The following is a 22,613-nucleotide window of genomic DNA, read 5'->3' on the forward strand; positions in this document are numbered from 1 at the left end:
TTACCCCCCAGGGCGGGGTCAAATTTGACCCCAGGGGCATAATTTGAACAAACTTGGTAGTGGACTATTAGATGTCACTACATACAAAATTTGGTAGCCCTAGGCCCAATGGTTATGGACAAGAAGATTTTTAAAGTTTTCATAAAATAGGCCTTATATAAGCAAATTTTCAATTTTTTGACCCCCCCGGGGTAGGGTCAAATTTGATCCCAGGGGCATAATTTGAACAAACTTGGTAGAGGACAATTAGATGTCACTACATACCAAATTTGGTAGCCCTTGGCCCAATGGTTATGGACAAGAAGATTTTTAAAGTTTTCACAAAATAGGCCTTATATAAGCAAATGTTCAATTTTTTGACCCCCGGGGCAGGGTCAAATGTGACCCCAGGGGCATAATTTGGACAAACTTGGTAGAAGACTATAAGATGTCACTACATAGCAAATTTGGTAGCCCTAGGCCCAATGGTTATGGTTAAAAAGATTTTTAAAGTTTGCACAAAGTAGGCCCTATATAAGCAAATTTTCTATTTTTTAACCCCCCCGGGGCAGGGTCAAATTTGACCCCAGAGGCATAATTTGAACAAACTTGGTACAGGACTATAAGATGTCACTACATACAAAATTTGATAGCCCTAGGCCCAATGGTTATGGACAAGAAGATTTTTAAAGTTTGCACAAAATAGGCCTTATAAAAGCAAATGTTCAATTTTTTAACCCCCCAGGGCAGGTTCAAATTTGACCCCAGGGGCATAGTTTAAACAAACTTGGTAGAAAACTAAAAGATGTCACTACATAGCAAATTTGATAGCCCTAGGCCCAATGGTTATGGACAAGAAGATTTTTAAAGTTTGCACAAAAAAGGCCTTATATAGCAATTTTTCAATTTTTTAACCCCCCCGGGCAGGGTCAAATTGACCCCAGGGGCATAAGTTGAACAAACTTGGTAGAGGACTATAAGATGTCACTACATACCAAATTTGGTAGCCCTACGCCATACGGTAATGGACAAGAAGATTTATAAAGTTTGCACAAAATAGGCCTTATATAAGCAAATTTTCAGTTTTTTGACACCCCGGGGCAGGGTAAAATTTGACCCCAGGGGCATAATTTGAACAAACTTGGTAGAGGACTATAAAATGTCACTACATACCAAGTTTGGTAGCCCTAGGCCCAATGGTTCTTGACAAGAAGATTTATAAAGTTTGCACAAAATAGGCCTTATATAAGCAAATTTTCAATTTTTTGACCCCCAGGGCCAAAGTCAAATTTGACCCCAGGGGCATCATTTGAACAAATTTGAAAGAGGTTCACCACAGGAACATTCCTGAGAAATTTCATCAGAATTGGACCAGCAGTTTAGGAGAAGAAGATGTTTTAAGAAAAAGTAAACGCACGCACGCACGGACGCATGCACGCACTCACGCACGCACGCACACACGACGGACACAGGACCATGACATAAGCCCCGCTGGCCTTTGGCCAGTGGAGCTAACAACATACAGCAAATACCTTAATGAATGTAAAAAGAAGTTCAAAATCTGTCAAAAAAACTGATATATAAATATAAGTTACTGTTAGTCTAGAAAGTGCTTCAAAAATATACTTTACAAAATAGGTCTAATTTAATCTAAAGAACAATATTTATGGAGATTAGGAAACTTCAGTGAATCAAATGTAAAAAAAAGAAAAATTTACGTAAGTTATTGAAATAGAATAGAGTCTTTCTAATTGAGAAAATGCCAATTAGAAATAATCTAAATAATAAGAATAATTTAGAAAATAATGCCAAAATGTCTTGATGCTGGTGTTAAAAATAATTTAGAGTTTAATTATTTCAAAATTCCAACCTTTTTCAAGAGCTGTTAACTTTTCAAGAAAGCATCAAGAGGTGTTTAAGTCAGCCAAAACAGCTTATTTTATACAGTTCAGAAGAGATCAATGGCAGAGTAGTCAATTTTCCCTCAGAACAGTGCATTTATCAATAATCAATATCTTCCCAAATTCCAGAGCAGAACTGAAAATAGATTACTGAACCAGGTTAAACAAGGGAGATAAATACTGCATAAATACTGCAAAATCATGTACATGTTGTCTTTCTTTCAGTTACTCTTAGTTGAAAGGCTTATCATAAGTGTTAATGACTAAAACAGTTATGTTAACTATGAAAATTCTGTGTTATGAAAAATTACATAATACAGTTAATGTCACATAGCAAACTTTACTGCACAGGAAACCAATGTTCTGACCAAATTTCATGAAGATTGAGCAAACTAGAAAGTTAACAAGATTTTACTATAGCCATATAAGGAAAAACGCCCCTTGGCAGCCATGTTTTTCAAGCCAAGGTTACCATTTTTGAACTCATCCAAGATATCAGTAATACAAATCATCTGAGCAAGTTTCATGAAGATCGGAAAATAAATGTGGCCTCTAGAGTGTTAACAAGGTTTTACTATAGCCATAAAAAGAAAAATGCCCCGCCCCCTGGCGGCCATGTTTTTCAACCAACCGACATCATTTTCGAACTCGTCCAAGATATCATTGGGATGAATCTTCTGACCAAGTTTCATGAGGATCGGACAATAAATGTGGCCTCTAGAGTGTTAACAAGATTTTACTATAGCCATATATAGCCATCTTAGGAAAAATGCCCTGCCCCTTGGCAGCCATGTTTTTCAAGCAAACGTAACCATTTTCGAACTTATCTAAGATATCATTGAGACCAATCTTCTGACCAAATTTCCTGAAGATTGAACAATAAATGTGGCCTTTAGAGAGTTAACAAGTCAAATGTTTACGCCGCACAACGCACGACGCACGACGGACAAAAGGCGATCAAAATAGTTCACCATGAGCACGTTGTGCTCAGGTGAGCTAAAAATAGCATAGAACTATCATACTGCAATTACTTTTAATATGTAGGTATATTAATAGTCAAAACAATCAAAATCAAATGTTTGTAACATGTTGAATATGATATAAGTGGTCCACATACATCTGAATTTCATTCTTCAGTTCCTTTACTTAAAATTACTGCTTTTCTGTTACCTGGCGTTTTGCAAGATGATCAATAGATCGCCATCACAGTACATCTGGATCACAATATAACTTCAATTGAGAATTTAAGGCAGTCATTTTGGAAAATATATACTTTTCGAGATTGGGAATAAGGCAAAATTATGGCCAAAAATAAGAAAAAAACAAGAGGGCCATGATGGCCCTGAATCGCTCACCTGACTAACCTTGCTTCATGAACTTAAATTTTAATAGACCCATATACAATCCCAAGCCAAATTTCATTAATTAATACATTCTGACAAAATTTCATTAAGACGTGATGAAAACTGTGACCTCTTTCATCTACACAAGGTTTTACTAGAATTTGCCCGGTTACCTAATTTTTGACCCCAGATGACCCATATACGATCCAAAATCAGATATTATCAAGATAAACATTCTGACCATATTTCATTAAGATCATATGAAAACTATGACCTCTAATGTCTTCACAAAGTTTTTCTATGATTTGACCTAGTTTTTGACCCCAGATGACCCTAATACAATCCCAACCCATATTTCATCAAGATTAATATTCTGGCCAAATTTCATAAAGATTTAATGAAAACTGTGACCTCTACTGTCTACAAAAGTTTGTTTTTTTAATCTGACCTAGTTTTTGACCCAAGATGACCCAAAGTCAATCCCAATCCAGATTTTAACAAGACAAACATTCTGACTATATTTCAATAAAATCTGATGAAAACTGTGACCTCTATAGTCTACACAAGGTTTTTCTATTATTTGACCTAGTGCCTAGTTGCTGACCCCAGATGACCCAAATACAATCCAAACAGGGCTCCTCTTGCCCAAAAATTTCTGTGGCCAACATTTTAGCCAAATGGAATTTTGTGTAGCCAAATTTTAGAAACTGTAGCCAAAGTTTTAGCAAAGCATTTGCAGGGGTCAAAGTTGGATATTTTGAAAATCCTGAACTTAAAGCTGGGAGCCAGGGGGCCGCAGGGCCCTCGGTGGGTCCAGGGGACAAGGGGGCCAGAGGCCCCCAGAAGCTCCTGGATTCGACACATTTAAAGGGTGCCTGTACCTGTTCTGGTGATTCTATTTTCTTAAAAAAACAACATACACATATATTTAAAAATCTTCATGTATTTGATAAAGAACACAAAGTTAGTCAAAAGGCAATTTATTCACATGCACCCTCTGTCTGGCATGGACTCGACTGCAGGTGTTGCTTTTGAAGAACCAGATAAAACCTGTAACAGTGGTTACAAATTATATTTTTCACACATACTTTAAAAAAGTCAATAATACATGTTTAATTAATGCAGAATCAAATGTCACCATTTATATTCACAGAATCATGCTGCCAGAAGCCTCCACATACACCTAAGAAAATTGGGTATGGTGGCTTCTGCTAAACAATTAAAATTGAAAATTTCAGCATGGGTTCCCCCAGTTTTTATCCCAATCGTTGTTTGAATGCTAAATAATTGTATCCTGGTGTGACCCAAATTTGACGATGTAACGGTTACATGAAGCAATATTTAGCAAATAATTTGAGAAATAATGAATGTTTAATAGCACAAAATAATAATTTTAAACTCGGCTGTATTACTTTGAAATGATTCCAAGACAATAATCATCCATTTAATCGATAAAAATAGAACATCGTCGAATTAAGGTGTCGGCGAATTTGGATTACGGTAGGTTGCCCATATTTGTTTTACAAAAAGTAAAAAAAAAAACATTTCTTGCTGCTGGGCTCATATGTTGGGGACAATAAAACATTTTATTTAACTAAAAAAGACCTGTCCCAGTCAGCAAAAATGGCGTATTTGATCGTATTTTCAATTACTGTTAAAATTCTTTTCCTGATTTATGCTTTATTCAAAGGTCAAAATGTTTTAAAAGCTCACAATCAATGAAACATACGTTATTAATAAAAAAAAATTGGCAAATTTGCTAGATCTATCTTGCCGATTTTTGATGCAAAACAACCTAAACAGTAAACTTTAGCAACAGAAAATACGACCAAATTCGGGGTGTTAGTTTAAAAAAATAAAAACCCTACCTGGTTGGTCTTGATGGTTCTTATATTCTTTATGTGATAAGGGCCCTCTGCGTGGAGACGCAATGCCTTCTTCCCACAAGACTGATAATTCAGGGTTTTCTTACAAACTTCTCAAACCGCTTTTCCACAAAGCTTCCACTTTTCTCAACCAGTTCACTACCCGCCCGTAGACTACAGCGGGGAATGGCCACCCATTATAAACTGTACGCTGAAGTTTCTTTAGCTACCGAATCCGGGTCGTTTCGCCCTAAATCCCGTTCGCCCCCGAGTCGTTTCGCCCTAAGTCACGTTCGCCCTGGGTCGTTTCGCCCAAATTCCTGGGTCGTGTGGCCCTAATTTTTATACGTATAGCGATATTAAAGGATTTATCTTAGGCTTGTCAGAAGCTGAATGGGATATTGTTTAATACAGTATTATATTATCTTAATTACTGTTTATTTTGTCTTTTGTCTTTTGCTTCAGGTATATCGTCGAAATGAGGTGCTACAATGATAGAGACGCTTTGATATAAAACAAAGTACAAAGTCATTTATATTGCATATATTTTGATAGCTCTAATAAGATTAGATAACAAGAAGAATACAAACAAAACATTCAATACAATGTCGAAGCACACATACACAATAATTTGACATACATTTTATTTTACCAAACATAAAACAACTGAAAAAATCACATCGAAATACAGATTTCATTTTATATTTATTAATAAACAAAACATTCAATACAGTGTCAAAGCACACATACACAATAATTTGACAAACGTCCCCTTGAGCAAATAATACAACTTAGTATACCTATATATAAGAAAGTGTTGAATTTGAGAAGATAATTTTAGATGCATTATTCAGTGTACACTCGCCTTGAAGGTACCGTCCATGAACCAGCGCCTAGCATGGCAAAATAGGTTAAGCTGGTATTCCGTGGCGAAGATAATGTGTCTTTGGTCTCCCACTCGGATGTTGGCCAGCAAAAAGTCAGCACACTTCAGGTAGTCTGTGTCGAGCTGAAAGAATTAACAGCAAAATCTTCAAAATAATCATGAAATTAAAGGCAATACATTTGATATAAAATGATCATTAGTTTTTTTTTATAAATAATAGAGATGACATCTTTTTTTTAATTATCTGAATATTCGGTTGTCACAATTAACGTCGTTTTCACACCTTCGGTCTGTATATTTCACGGGCAATATATCTGGCGTTAAAGGTGTGATATACAACGTACTTTAATAAATTATTTTATTAAAGTTAATTGGTGTGTTAATTAATCGGCTTTTAATGTAATACAAACCTCAAAGTCTAAATCGTTTGGTTCCTCTGGCCTATTCTTGGCTCGGTGACGGTTTAGAGCCCGCTTTAACAGTTTCTGTTTTGGGGCCTGGAACCGCTGTTCTTCCGAGATAAGATTGGTCATCACATGAGTCACTACGTCCCGAAATTATTTTAATTGGCAAATCAAAGCATCATACCTCTGCCAAACTAATTAATCGTAATACTTCACGTTTGTAACACAATGAATCATAATGTTTCCGTTAATTAATTGCAATTAAAAATAAACGGATAATTGAGCAAACATCAAATTTGTAATAATTAAATAATCTTAATTTCCCATATATGATAAACAAGTACTAAATTAAAATTGCAAATAATAATCAAATTTGTATTAAAAATCTTAATTTTCCATATATGTAAAACAAATACTATTCGGAGCGAAAGAATCATTTACAAAAGCCTAATATTACATAAGAATTAAATAAGGGCGAAACAACCCACTTGTAAGGGCGAAACGACCTGGGGCGAAACGACCCGGGGTGACAGAGGGCAAACGGGATTAAGGGCGAAACGACCTGAGACCTTAGCTACCAACAGGCAAGTATCTTGTTGCCATTTTTCTCAACTTAAGTCTAAACACAGCTTCCCATTCGGCATCAAATATACGCAAAAAGTACTCAAATTGATTTAAATCGGCAGCAATCTTTAATCTTTAATCAGATGTAATTGTTTATTTAATCCTCTACGATGTACGATTTGTTTACGATTTGTTTTCACATCAGTAATTTGTCTCGATGACCGGTGTTAATGCCGACTGCGTATGAATTTTTCAGGTCAATAACACGGCGATGTATTGATACACAGTCTACAGCTGAAAGCGGTTAATATCTGGGACGGCATGTCAGGAAAAAAATCAATACCGATAATTCGCATTGTTCATTAATAAAGCAACGATTAATAACACTTATCCTTTATAGATTTTCATGAAAGAAAAACCATAATAAAGAAAATTTTATTCTCTTTAATCTGATATATAAACAAGTTTGGAAAGAATTGGATGAAAAATTTGGACTTTATTGCATAAACACCATTTTCTCAATTCAAGGGGAGGTAATTCTGTACTTCATGGACCAATAATGCTCATTTTTTGTAGGGTTTGTGTCCTCATTGATATAAAGACACTGTGCAAATTTGGAAAGGATCGGACAAAAAATGTGGAAGATTTTTTAAAGATTTCACAAAATAGGCAAAAACGAATAAACATGCAAAGTTCAACGAGCTCCTGCGGCCATGTTTTTTGACGAATCAAATTTCTTTGAACAACTTTTTCAGGGGAGCCTTCAAAGGTCATCCCTGTGAAATTTTTTGAAAATCTGATGAGCGGTTTCTGACAAGAAGATTTTTTAAGGTTTTTACCATATATGGTCATGGCGGCCATCTTGGTTATGTGATCAAATTTTTTTTAACAATTCTTTTGTCCCATGACCTAGGGATGCTCCACATGAAATTTAGTTGAAATTGGCTCAATGGTTTAGTAGAAGAAGATGTTTACAAATTGTTTACAGACAGACAGACAGACGGACGGACGCCGGACGCTGAGTGATCACAATAGCTCACCCGGAGCTATCGCTCAGGTGAGCTAAAAACACTGCATGAGTTCCCAAGATCTCAAGTGGAAACAAAACATTCTTTAGAAGAAATATTGAATATTCAGACCCCAGCATGTGCCCCCTACCTCCAGCCTTGCATGGTGTTCTTCAATGGCCTTCAGGAACCTAATAGGGGCTTCCTCAAGGTCGCCAACTTGGGGCAGTAGCAGATGTACTTCAGGGAGGTTCATCACTGACCTGAACAAAAAATACAATATATGGTCTATTAATTCTTACTGGGAAAATAGTAATGAGAAACACATGCGCCTTCATGGCCCTAAATGATGTGATGGCTTATATGAGAAATGTTTTAAATGAAAGGTGTATTGAGAAGAAAATTATTTAAGTTATCTTGCTTATAAATCTATATATTAACAAGGCTATTGTCAAGCAATATGGTCCCCTACCGGCTCCACCATTGTCAGAAATTCCACCATTTTCAGATTTTTTTGATTTTTTTTGGTTGCCATAGCAACCACAATTTTTGACGTAGGAACAAAATGAAATTACGTGCAAAATGTCCATATTGCCATCTATCCATGTTCCAAGTTTCATGAAAAAATAATCAAAACTTTTAAAGTTATCGCAGGATCCAGAAAACCACCATTTTCAGCAATATTTCTAGTCTATATGTTGCCATAGCAACCAGAATTTTTGACTTAAGAACAAAATGAAATGACTTGCATAATGTCCATATTGCCATCTATCCATGTTCCAAGTTTCATGAAAAAATATTAAGAACTTTTAAAGTTATCGCAGAAAAGTGTGACTGACAGACGGACGGACTGACAGACGGAGCGTAAACCATAAGTCCCCTCCAGTGAAACCGGTAGGGGACAACAAGCAAATTCATTGAATTGATATCCCCCGCCAATATGCTTCTGGACACAAAAGTGTCATATTTGACACTCAAAAAAGCATTTTTTTAAGATACAAAGGGCCATAACTCCATTATTAACAGATGGTGTACAATGCCATTTGGCGTTCATCATCCTCTTATCTATATATATATACTCATACCAAGTTTCAATGAAATCCGCCAAAGCACTTCCAAGATATGGTTCCGGACGGACGGAAAGACGGAAAACGCAAAAACAACATCCCTCCGCCTATGGCGGGGGATAATAACAATGCAATACCAGCATAAGGCCTGTGATCTGAAGGTCACAATTTCAACAAACTTAGTAGAGGACCACTGTCAAATGTTACGTAGCAATTATTATACCTCTAGGCCTTGATGTTTAACAATAATGTTGTAAAGTTATTGCTATATAGTCTACTAAAACCACGTGACTTCAGGGACTTGTCACGCTTAAACCCTGGGGCAAAAATTAAATAAACTTTGTAGAGGATTAATTTATGTTACATACCGTGTGGTTTCATAATTTGTTTGTTAATTTGCTATATAAGTCTTTATACATGTGACCCCCCTACCCCAGGGTTGTCCTATTTGAACTGACCTATGATCTTTCTTGAAAATCTAGCAAGTGGTTAAGATGATGTCTACATACAGCAACAGAACCAGTTGAATTCTCTAGGTTACACTCCACTATAATATGTGAAGGAAACATCATAGACTGGTACCCACCTGGTGATCTCATTTAGCTCTGAGCATGGCGGAGTCAGTATGCAGCAACGGAACCAGACTGACACTAGGAAACCACTGCAGTTTTCAAGGTTACACTCCACATGTTCCATCAGTGCAGTGTTGGCCAACAGATGACTCAGAAAGCGACAAGTTACGCTACAAAAGACAGATTTATCAATTACCAGCAAAACAAGATCTATTTTTAGCTCAGGTGACCTACATATGAAATGGACAGGATTTTTTTTTAACAATTTTAGAGGGTCACCCAAAGATCATTCCTGTAAAGTTTTTCAGAATAATCTGTAAAGGGATTAAGGAGAAGTTTTTTTTAATAAAAAGTTTACATACCTTACGAACTAACGGACGATGGACAACACTGTACTTTGTGAGCACAGAGTGCTCACTGCTCAGGTGAGCATAAAACTAACATATTTAACACCTAAATTTTTAGTTGCTCCTCGTGCTAATTACCAGAAGACGGCCTCTAACAATAATTGAAAACCTTACTTAACAATAAATATTATTGACAGAAAGTCAAATGGATGACAGACAAACTTATGATTTGCTCAAAGAAACAGATCATTAATGCTCACGAAATTTAAAATGATCATTTAACACAAGACAAAGTTATGAACTCTCTTGAATCTTGAGCTGTCTTGACAACATGCTAATTCTTGACCAAAAATTTCTTCCTAAACCTTTTTAGTTTACCTCCACTGTAACTTACCTGCCTATATGTTGCAAAAAAAAAATAATAGAGCCTTAAAGGGACCTTTTTACAAATTTTGGTATGTATTGAAGTTTATTATTAAATGCTTTAAATTGATAAGTGTAAACATTGGAACTAATTACCAACAGTAAAAAACATGAGTTTTTTTATAGAAATAAAGTCATCCTAAACTGGGCTCCAACCACCGACCCTTGGAATAAAAGTGCTTAAACCAATCGGTCACCCGTGCTCACATAGTGAGTTATGTATTGTATACTTTATATAAGCAATCCTTGTACATGTAATGTCACAAAATATAACGATAACAACGAACTCTCCAAATTATTAAATCGCTTCGCATGTGTAACCCTTTATAAGTTCAGGTTTTTAAATCGTAAAAAGATGCCTATAATGGATATTTTAGAGCATAGTACATGTTCAGTATTACAGTTTCCTCAGAAATATCATTACTTACACCAAAATATGCTATTCTGAGACATTTTTTTTCAATGTTGTCAATTTACCAAAACGTGAAAAGGTCCCTTTAAGGTTCTTATTGGCTTTACTGGGTCACACAATTTTTGCCTTTACAGATTTGCCCAGCTGACTTTGTTTTTGATTCCACATGACTCACATATTTTGAACTCCCAGAGGTGACATAAAAACAAACGTTAAATCTGCTTTTGGGATAAGAAAATAAATGTGATCTATAGCATGTTTGAAAGGAAATTACTGATAAGTAACCACTTAACATATCCAAAAGGCCACCACAAAAATATATATGGGCCTTGCTCTGATTAAAAGGGGCTTTAACTCTTTCAGTGCGGGAACCGAATTTTAAAGGCCTTTGCAAACAGTTTGGATCCAGATGAGACGCCACAGAATGTGGCATTTCATCAGGATCTAAACTGTTTGCTATTCTGATAGTATTCTTTGATTTTTTTTTGAAGAAAATGCTAATTTTTGAAATTCAGCAGACGACATTTTAGCAGACGACAAATTTCCCAGCATGCAAAGGGTTAATACATGTGCGTAAAGTGTCGTCCCACATAAGCCTACAAAGGATATTCAGTGACGACACTTGCTGCTTAAATATTTTTTGTTTAAAGAGTCTCTTCTAAGACGATAACCAGTTAAGGAGGACTACACGGGCTAATTTGGGACGACACTTTACGCACATGCATTAAAACCCTTTTTCGCAGAACAAGACTCATAAGTAAACTGTATATTCACCTGATTGTGACTTTATCTGAAGCACAGAAATACTGAAACACCGACACTGTAGATGTCAGAGCATCTGGAAGCCTAGAACAACAAAGTGTTGATAGAATGTTGATCATTCACTTTAACAAGAAGGCCTAGATAACTCATCCGAATATAATTTATCATAAATAAGTAAAATTTATTTAGTAGTAAAATAGTCAACAAGAAACAGGGCAATGCCAAGAAACAAGGTTTTGAACTTTTTAGTTATTAATGTATAATTTAAATGATTGAGCAATCCATAGCTAAGTCTGCATGCTAGCTACAAACACACACAGTTTAATAACAATACCCACAATAACCATATACAAACTGAAACTATTAAGTGAGTAGTATTTTTATTTTTAGAAACAATGACCTTGATCTTTACTCAACTGGTCAAAAAAAATGGAATCACAAGCTACATATACATGTAAGCTGCCCTAAAAAATGATGACAGCAGAATATCTACATGCATATACAAGTAGTTATGCGAAATCTTTGTGTTCTATTCTAAATAACCAGCTCCATAGCCTGCGCAGACTGCACAGGCTATACTGGGACAACACATTACATAGATGCATTAAAGCCTGTATTCCCAGAGCGTGGCTCAACTGTATTGTACATACGAGACGAGGGAGAGCAGACAGAAGGATGCGGCCATGTCCCCGATGGTGGTGGGCGGGGTGAGTGTCTGGGCATGCTCGTACACAAAACTGTACACCACCTTCCACAGCGCGCTGCTGAAATCTGAAATTATTCCTTTACCGCTTAGATACACATTTTTACATGTTTGTTGTCCCCCAGAAAATCACATTAAATTTAAGACTTTTCTTAATAAATTCAAGTTTTAAAGACTTCATTTCCAACCAGAGCTCCAGATAAGGAATTAGTCTAAAGGGTATTTTACCCCCTGATATTATTGTTAAAGCGTATTTTACTCCTTTGTTTCAGCAATAAATGGCATTTAGGAATATTAAGGGGCATTTTCCATTTCAATAGAAAACTGACACAGTGCATAGTGTTTAATCTAGAATTATTATTATTTCTTATTAGTATATGCAAACAGAAAACATTTTAAAGGATGATATGAGCAGACTTTCTGTAAAATATTCCCAAAGGAGCCGCTGGGCGCATTAAATGTCCCTTTTTTAATCCACAAACATGCTGGGCCCCCATTTTATTACAAGCTTATTTTGATTGACTTTCTTTCGATTCAACTTACATTAAAAACTATGAATTATTGGTAAAACCTGTTAGACACTTTACTTGATTAACAAGAGATGTGTTTGTCAGAAACACAATGCCCCCCTATAGCGCTGCTTTGAATCAATAAATTTGACCTTTGACCTTGAAGGATGACCTTGAAGGATGACCTTGACCCTTCACCACTCAAAATGTGCAGCTCCATGAGATACACATGCATGCCAAATATCAAGTTGCTATCTTCAATATTGCAAAAGTTATGAAGAAGGTTAAAGTTTTGGTTAAAGTTTTTGAATTTGTTTTTTTGACCTTTGACCTTAAAGGATGACCTTGACTCTGACCTTTCACCACTCAAAATGTGCAGTTCCATGAGATACACATGCATGCCAAATATCAAGTTGCTATCTTGAATATTGCAAAAGTTATAACCAAGGTTAAAGTTTTGGTTAAAGTTTTGGGACACACACACACACATACAATGACAGACAGGCCAAAAACAATATACCCCCGATCTTTCGATCCGGGGGCATAAAAAAAAACTATTGATTTGTATTGCGTAATGTTACGCATTGGGCTGATTTTTAAAGCGTTCTTTTAATTTTTCAATGCGTAAATACGCAGGTACGCATCTTATCTGGAGCTCTGTTTCCAACCCTTAGATACTGATGAGACAACAAAAACCTTAACAGACTGCAAATTCACATGTTCTGGTTTTATGCTGGTTGCATAAAGCCATTGTTGCGTTGCTTGTGAATTTTAAAGGGTACACATAGTTCAAAAATATAACACAAAACATTAATGGTAAAATCTGAAATAGACATAGAACACAAATATAACTTGAAACAAATTGGACTCATAGTGTCATCCCAGATTAGCCTGTGCAGTTCACACAGGCTTATCAGGGACGACACATTCCGCCTAAATGGTATAACTCATTTAAAGGAAGTCTCTTAATTGCAGACTACACAGGCTAATCTAGGACGACACTTTAAGCCCTGTTTTTCCAGATGGAGGCGTATTTTAATTGGTTCCACCGAAGCTTTTACCTGCAAGCTGCAGGGTGGTTGCCACACACACATCCAGGTCCTTTAAGTCCCCCTTCACTTGCCTGAAACATCAGAGACCAGGTGATCATCTCAGTTATCCTTGTTAGCTACTTACGACCTGTACACAAGATAGGTCTCTGGAAACATATCGATCAGGGTTTCATTAATGATTTCTCTAAGTTTAGTTTAAACCTTACTAGAGCTTTGTCACAGACGTGACAAATACCCCTACATGCCGCATTGACACATAATATTTTGCATGTCGTCTTCACAAAAAACAGCGGACACCATGCTCAATTTTTAAAATGCACAAAGTGACCACTTGACCTAGTTTTTGACCCAGAAAGGCCCATGTTCTAACTTGGCCTTAAGATCATCTCCATAAAACTTCTGACCAAGTTTGGTGAAGATCGGATAAAAACTACTTGAATAAGAGAGAGGACACCATGCTGAATATTAAAAAACGCACTAAGTGACCCGTGACCTAGTTTTTGACCCGGCAAGGCCCATGTTCTAACTTGGCCTTAAGATCATCTAGATACAACTTCTGACCAAGTTTGGTGAAGATCAGATGAAAACTACTTGAATTAGATAGCGGACAACATGCTGAATGTTTAAAACGCACCAAGTGACCCCATGACCTAGTTTTTGACCCGGCAAGGCCCATGTTCAAACTTGGCCTAGACATCATGTAGATACAACTTCTGACCAAGTTTGGTGAAGATCGGATGAAAACTACTGGAATTAGAGAGCGGACACTTATTACGGACTGACAGACAGACAGACAGACCAACTGACAGACCGACCGACCGACAAGTTCACTCCTATATACCCCCCTAAACTTTGTTTGTGGGGGTATAATTATTTTTAAATTAGCTCAATTGCATTTAAAGTACTTACTACTTTACAAAATGCTCTCGAGTCCATTTCCTGGGACTAGAACCAGTACTTTGGTGTCAGTGGGGGAGATCTAAAGAACGCTTCCACTGTGGGGATCAAACCTGTGACCTCCCGATTGCTTGGCAGACACCATAATCATTACATCATGGCAACTTTATTGGTATAGGAGTTGTAACTCGTGAGGGTTAAATAAAACCGTTTCTAGCACTTATATACACCAACTAAAACTTAAACTAAAGTTGAAGAAATAACTACAGGTGACGAATATTCCCAGACGCTTCATGTAGTAATCAGTAGAAAGTTATATCAATACAAAATCAAACCTGGGACATGGCTAGATATGAGGCAAGGGACATGGTTTTTAAATGCAACACATCGTCTTGCTATGATCATTTGTGTCAAGTTATGTTTAAGTCCCATCATGGACAACAAAGTCATGGGCTGTGCACACAAACATATACTTTCACTCTATCCATATAAGGAATATACACAAATTTAAGTGTCCACTGTTACCTTGACCTTGAAGCAGGTATCATGTCATCTTGATATCATTTGGGCAAATTTGTTTTGAAAATCCCATAATGAACAACAAAGTGGGGAGCCCCGACACGCAATATCCCATAAACAAACAAACAATCAACAATACCACCATATGTGTATTAATCTGTCTCAATGGGATTTCAATTAACCCTTTCAGTGCTGGAACCAAATTTTGAAAGCCTTTGCAAACAGTTTGGATCCAGATGAGACGCCACAAAACGTGGCGTCTCATCAGGATCCAAACTGTTTGCTATTCTGATAGTATTCATTGAAAAAAAAATCGAAGAAAATGCTAATTTTAGAAATTCAGCAGACGACATTTTAGCAGACGACAAATTTCCCAGCATGCAAAGGGTTAAAGAAGAATCATGCTTTTTGATGCAACCATACTGATTGTTTTTAAACTTTTGACTCCTTCAAATTATCTGCCTTGTATCATTTTGATGCAAATATTACCAGGAAGCTAACTCTATAGTATTTTATACATCATAACAATTTTAGCTTTTGCATATTACTTCTCTCAAATTCATACTGAGAAAATATTTCAGAGCATTTAGCAAATATGCAGAAAGAAATAACACTGGGATTCATTATTTTCAACCTTGAAAATTTCATTTGACCCCTGCAAATTTCAAGCCTGGGGTCATTAAATTCCAGGTTTTCTAAGTTGATTGAAATGCTTGGTCTTGCCTGTATTTCTGTACAATGGAGTGCAGGATGGAGAGGCAGGTCCTCAGCTCATGGTCCGAACATTTGGAGAGAAGGGTCTTGATGCTTGGACCTGAAATGGGACCAATCAAGCCTCGTTATGGGAAAACTGGGGCTTAATGCAAGTGTGTTAAGTGTCGCAAAGGATGACACTTTTTGCCTAATCTGGATGTTTTGTTGTAGTAATGATCTTTGCTTAAAAACAGTAATACTGAACATTTAACATTCTCTAAAATATCAATTATATGCATCTTTTTACGACTTCTTTTCTTTTCTTTTTGTTTATACTCGAACTCTTTAGTTCCAATGTAAACATTCATCAATTTAAAGCACTTAATGACAAACTTCAGAACATGCCAAAATCTGTGAAAAGGCCCCTTTAAGGACAGCAAAACCACAATGCCTTAATATCCTGGTCAATGTGAGGCACAAAACACAAAATTAGTCTCATGAAAGCACTATTTTATATATAATTTCCAACAGCAATTGACTAACAGCAACTGACTAAACTAGAGCTATAACTGGAGGTGATTAGTATCACCCACACATGGCTTTCCAACAGATGTACACTGTAGAGGTCATGTTTAACCACTGAGCCTTGAGATTTCAGAGATTTTAAAAGTTATTTACCATATAAATCAATATAGAATAGTTAACCCCTGGGGCGTGGCCAGTTTTGATCCAGGGACATAATTGGAACAATTTTCGAAGATGACCACTAGACGATGCTTAATACCAAATATTACACCTCCGACCTTTGTTGCTGTAATTTTTAAAATCAATTGTTAGCTTTGGTGATCTACACATGCAGTAGACTGGAACGATTTGAACCACATTGTTAAAAGGTCAACTTTGGATCATTCCTGTGAAGTTTCATAAAACTCTGCCTTGCTCAGGTAAGCTAAAACTCAATTCAACAACAACAAGCAAATTTGTTGAATTGATATCCCCCGCAAATATGCTTCTGGACACAAAAGTGTTATATTTGACACTCAAAAAAGCATTTTTCCAGATACAAAGGGCCATAACTCCGTTATTAACAGATGGTGTACAATGCCATTTGGCGTGCATCATCCTTTTATCCGTATATATACTCATACCAAGTTTCAATGAAATCGGCCAAATCACTTCCAAGATATGGCTCCGGACGGATGGAAATACGGACGGAAGGACACACAACGCCAAAACAATATCCCTCCGCCTATGGCGGGGGATAATGAATCAAGGGAGGTCAAAGGACTATGGCAGTTTGATAATCAATCCGCAAATAATGTGATAACAAGGTTTTTCCAAATGGAGCTAGTCCCTTTTATTTGACACCAGATGACCAAGTCATTTAAAGCCCATATCCACTAAAAATAATTAAATGCATGTCAAAATGGCATTATTTAATGAGAGAAAATCTCCTTTAATTCACTGCAGTCTATTTTGTTCGTAAAATATACTATCACTTAAGTATATGTTTGTAAGTCCTGCGTGCAAATTGAGTTTATAATATATGCACACATAGAACAAAAGTAATGTACTCAATTAACTCCAGAGGTATCACCACCTATTGAGTGCTCAGAAATTAATCAAATAACAATATCAGAAACGTTATTATGTGACTGGTTTCAATGTGTTTTGTGTTGTTTTTTGGGTGGCGAGATGTCGATATAATACAACTTCTGTAAAGTTATACTGTGTGAAATTTTAAGTGGACTGGGACTTAAAGATTCATCAATAGAATACAAATTATGTTTTATGCTAACATAAGAAAATAACAAGAGCAATATAACGGGTGCCAACGCTCGGCTGCAGGTGCAGTTTTTAATAAATAAAAGCTTGTCAGAATATTTTTTTTTAGAGGTCACAGTGACCTTGACCGTTGACCTAGTGACCCAAAAATGGGTATGGCTTGTAGAACTCATCAAGGTGCATCTATGAAGTTACAAAGTTGTAGGTAGAAGCACTTTGATTTAAGAGCAAAATGTCAAGGTTTTAGCACCACGCAGACGGCGGACGACACGACGAGCTGGCTATGACAATACCTCGGGTTTTCTCTGAAAACAGAGAGCTGAAAATGGTCAAAGGTGAAGTATTAAGCTAATAAGCACTACTTACACAGGAGTTTATACTGTGAGAGGGCGAGGTTGGAGCTGGAGTCGATGACCTCCTGCATCCCCTCCATGTACAGCAGAATGAGTCTCCACAGATGGTGGCGTGTGTCAAAGCTGGCCTCCACAAACTGACTGGAAAGGTATTGCGCAATCAGGGGCGTGGCTTTGGAAGCATCACAGAGAAGAATTTATCAATCCTTCTCCACTACTGGCTTTATAAAAACTCTTAACTCTTAAATAATTCCAATAAAAAACAAGAGCTGTCATCATAGGATGACATATGCCCCCTATAAACGCTTTGATAGAAGTTATGAGCATTTTTCGAAACCTAAACGCAGATTTCGAAACCTAAACGCGGACCCTAAGTTCAAGATCAAGGTCACAAGGGTAAAAATTGTTGTGCGTATGGAAAGGCCTTGTCCATATACACATGCATACCAAATATGAAGGTTATATCTAAAGGGACATAGAAGTTATGAGCATTTTTCGAAACCTAAACGAAAAGTGTGACGGAAAGACGGACAGATTGACGGACAGATTGACGGACAGTCTGATCACTATATGCCCTCCTTCGGGGCATAAAAAGATCCATTTAAAAAATAAAAAGTATTTGTAAAGCAACCTTGGCATACATAGGGACAAAACATGCTGGAGAAGGATGCGATTTACTGAGGATGAAAAAGAGAATATTTATTGGTTTCAGTGTAATATCGTCTTATCATTTCATGTGTGCTGATATATAATATATTTTCACCTGTGTCAGGGCGAGGAGTGAACATATTAATTTTATATGAAAACAAATAAAATGCTAGTATGACCTTACGCTATAGGGCTATAATTCTGAAGTGCTTAATGCAATCTCGCTAGTTAATCAATCCTGGATAAGATATTATGCCCATAAACATTATTACATGTACCACACATGTCATGATGATCTAGATTAAATTCTGGACGCAACCCACCGAATCAAACAAACAGATGGACTGACAAGTGCAATGCTTACTGCCTCCCACTTGGTGAAGGCTTAAAGAATGTTTAGCATGTCTACACTTCATGGTGATTTCATACTTGAATCATCAATTAAATCACTTGAGAAACATGGAGGCATTTGGCTCCACAGAATTATATCATTTGAAAGTGACACAGTGACTCTAGCATAATCTTCTGTGAGAGGGCAGTACAATTTTACGCAGAGATAACATTCTTTACATTTCATACCTGACTGCAGCCTCAAATGACACTGCCATCTTCTCAGCTAGGAATGTGACGTCCAGTCCCTTATTCACGTACACGAGCGTAAGGGCCAGTACACCCTTCCATACCACGGAGCGACGGGCGAACGTAAGACTGGATATGTCCAGCATGTCATAGAAATCCACCAGCTTGGAGGCCTACATTAAACCTTTACAACTTATATACGTATTTTTACGCATTTGTTGTCCCTAAGAAAGTTAAATTTAAGACCTCTCTTACTAAATTCAAGTTTTAAAGGCTTCATATGCAATCCTTAGTTACTGATGAGCAGCAAGCAGCATAAAACCTGAACAGACTGCGAGTTACTTGCAGGCTGTTCTGGTTTTATGCTGGTTGCAAAAGCCATTTTCACTTTCCTTCTTCTGTGTGAAAGGAATAATGGAATTCTTTTGAGCCGCGCTCTGGGAAAACGGGGCTTAATGCATTTTCGTTAAGTGTTGGCCCAGATTAGCATAAGCAGTCTGCACAGGCTAATCAGGGACGACACCTTTCCGCCTGGACTGAACATTCCTTTAGAAGAGACCTCCTTTTTTTTAAAATCCATAAAAAAGGAAAGTGTTGTCCCTGATTCGCGTGTAAGGAATGCTTAGGCTTTTCTGGGATGACACTTCATGCACATGCATTAAGCCCTGAATTCCCAGAGTGAGCTTCATTTCCATGAAAGTAACATAACCATCATACTCAACACTATACCGTAGATTCATTTGTTTTTGTTAATATCAAATTTCGTGAATTCATAAAGTCTGGCATTTTTGTTTGATCCTTAATTCATCGATTTTTCTATAGTGTCTGATATAAGACTTATCTAATATTGAACGTTGTTGAATATTTGATTTTTTTGTTGAAAGGACCCGTGAAAATGCACGAAAATTAGTGTCTGATTTATGTTTGGTTCACAATGTATATTGAATGAGAAATAAACTGAGTAATGTATTTGGAAGAATCATACTTAACAAAGGTATAATCTAGAACAAATAAGCCTGCCATACCTGACCAATGTCATACCACATATATAATATGGCTTAGAAATCCATCTACATATAAACATTTCATAAACCTCAAACAATAACAATTAAAATTAGATTAAGAACTTCAGATGTTGTGGTTTCATGAATATGAACATTCCAAACCTTGATCTTAAGTCATAAAGCTTCATACCAAACCTATGTAAATCAAAGAAACTGTAAGAAATGTTTGGATTTGTAAATATATCAACATTTCAACTAAAGTTGAAATCAAGTACATTTGCAGTCATTGGGGCTGTATACTAATGAGCCTTGTTCAGGTAAAAATGGGGCATAATGCATGTGCATAAAGTGTCGTCCCAGATTAGCCTGTGCAATCCTCACAGGCTAATCATGGACAAGACTTTCCGCCTAAATCTTTTGCTAGGAAGACACTTACTTTAACCCTTTGCATGCTGGGAAATTTGTCGTCTGCTAAAATGTTGTCTGCTGAATTTCTAAAATTAGCATTTTCTTACATTTTTTTTTCAAAGAATACTATCAGAATAGCAAACATTTTGGATCCTGATGAGACGCCACGTTCTGTGGCGTCTCATCTGGATCCAAACTGTTTGCAAAGGCCTTTAAAATTCGGTTCCCGCACTGAAAGGGTTAAACCAAAAACACAATAAAAGCAGACAGCACATGCTAATCTGGGACAACACTTTACCCACGTGCATTAAGCCCCATTTTCCCAGAGGAATGCTCAAGTATAAACACCGATCACGCCCACGTACCACATCCTCTAGGTCGGCAGTCATCCCCAGCGTGATGAAGAGAGCCGTGAGGTTGTACAGGCCCACCTCCAACAGCTCCTGCACACGCCGCACATGGAACTTGGAGTAGATCCTGAAAAATCATTGTCAAATCATAGTGATTTCACATGGGTCAGTCAAATGGACCCATTTCCAAAGCGAAATGGGACAAAAATTCGTTATTTGAAAAAAAAAAAAATAATTTTGTTTATGTAAGTATATTATTATCAAAGTATCACAATTGTTTTTCATTCATATCTGAAAAAAGAAAATAACTCTTATTTATATGATTATGTTCTTATAATCTGAATTATTATAAAGACAGTTATAAAAGAGTTACCAGTATATCAAATCAGTTTTTGCAAAATCAGTGTACTTTTTGCATGAAAAAAATCCCAATCCCAAAAATGCATTTTTCCCAAATCGGTGAGAAAAAAGACCAGTTCCATTTATTAAATAAATAGGTCAAGTCTGCCCCTTTTTTACTTGGAAATTCTTTCTTCTTACCATAAACAGTGTTCTACTTAATCACCAGCTTCTTACCATAAACATTGTTCTACCTAATCACCAGAGGTTTTTCCCAATGATAACTACATGTAATACCAAATCATCACTTTGTAATTTATGTTCAAGAACAGATAACTCAGGAAGTTGTGTCTTACTGGGGGAAAAAATGTCTTGCATACCTACAATTCATGGTAATTACATACATGTATGTTTCAATTTTTATTTTTGGAGATATGTGGTAGCAGGCTTGCTTTTCAAAGTTAAAACATTTTATGGCAACCTACCAATCAACAGACTAGTCAACAAACCAGCAGAGAGACTCCAATATTTCCCCTTCTTGCGGGGAAAACAATAATTATTTCTGATTGAATTAATAACTTTTTCTTGTTAAAAATATATTGATTCTGCCTTAAAACAGATTTGTGTCCCATTATTTCATAATACTGCAAACTTATACACGGATATATAAATCAGAAGGAGACTGCCAGCCCGTGACCCCTAAAATATTTGCTGGGGGCCCCTTTCTTTTCAAAAAGTTTAGATTACAACTGTGTCACTTTTTAAATTTTGCCAACTATTTGCCTCCACAATGGCCATCTACTGCACAATGTATTCCACATAACCTCTTTTACACGTTTTTAGACCCTCAAATGAAATTTAAGACCTTTCCGACTAGATTCAAGTTTTAAACATTTCATTTCCAACCCTAGGACACTGATAAACAGCTAACAGCATAAAACCTGAACTGACTGCAATTACTCGCAGGCTTTTCTGGTTTTATGCTGGTTGCATATTGCTATTTTCACTCTCAATTTGACCTCTGACTGACCTCCCCTTGACCTGTTTCCACTCCTGGGTGGCGCCACTAGCATACAGACGACCCAGATGTTCACTCAGTAGACGCAGGAACAACTGATAGCTCGTATCCTTTTCCAGACTAAAATTTAATTGACAAACTGCAAAAACATAAAAGTGCTATGAATTGAACTTATTTTTAAATTAGGCTCATGATTTAAGCTTTCAGAAAGGAGAGGAAATTTT

General features: G+C 36.7%; 1 protein-coding gene across 2 annotated transcripts in view; it reads right to left on the reverse strand.

Annotated features, from left to right (window-relative positions):
* The window catches only part of LOC127852897 (protein MMS22-like), a 91,461-nt gene that overhangs the window by 26,199 nt on the left and 42,649 nt on the right, over positions 1–22,613 (reverse strand). For both annotated transcript variants that reach the window (XM_052386930.1, XM_052386931.1), the window contains 10 exons: positions 22,402–22,509; positions 21,048–21,159; positions 19,271–19,443; positions 18,057–18,184; positions 15,936–16,026; positions 13,806–13,867; positions 12,183–12,303; positions 11,545–11,616; positions 9,603–9,758; positions 8,101–8,212 (listed from right to left, as the gene is read on the reverse strand). In XM_052386930.1, the coding sequence (XP_052242890.1) occupies positions 8,101–8,212; positions 9,603–9,758; positions 11,545–11,616; positions 12,183–12,303; positions 13,806–13,867; positions 15,936–16,026; positions 18,057–18,184; positions 19,271–19,443; positions 21,048–21,159; positions 22,402–22,509 (1,135 nt within the window). The remainder of the gene's footprint in view (positions 1–8,100; positions 8,213–9,602; positions 9,759–11,544; positions 11,617–12,182; positions 12,304–13,805; positions 13,868–15,935; positions 16,027–18,056; positions 18,185–19,270; positions 19,444–21,047; positions 21,160–22,401; positions 22,510–22,613) is intronic.

Source organism: Dreissena polymorpha, chromosome 12 (assembly GCF_020536995.1).
Source record: "Dreissena polymorpha isolate Duluth1 chromosome 12, UMN_Dpol_1.0, whole genome shotgun sequence".
NCBI lineage: Eukaryota > Metazoa > Mollusca > Bivalvia > Myida > Dreissenidae > Dreissena > Dreissena polymorpha.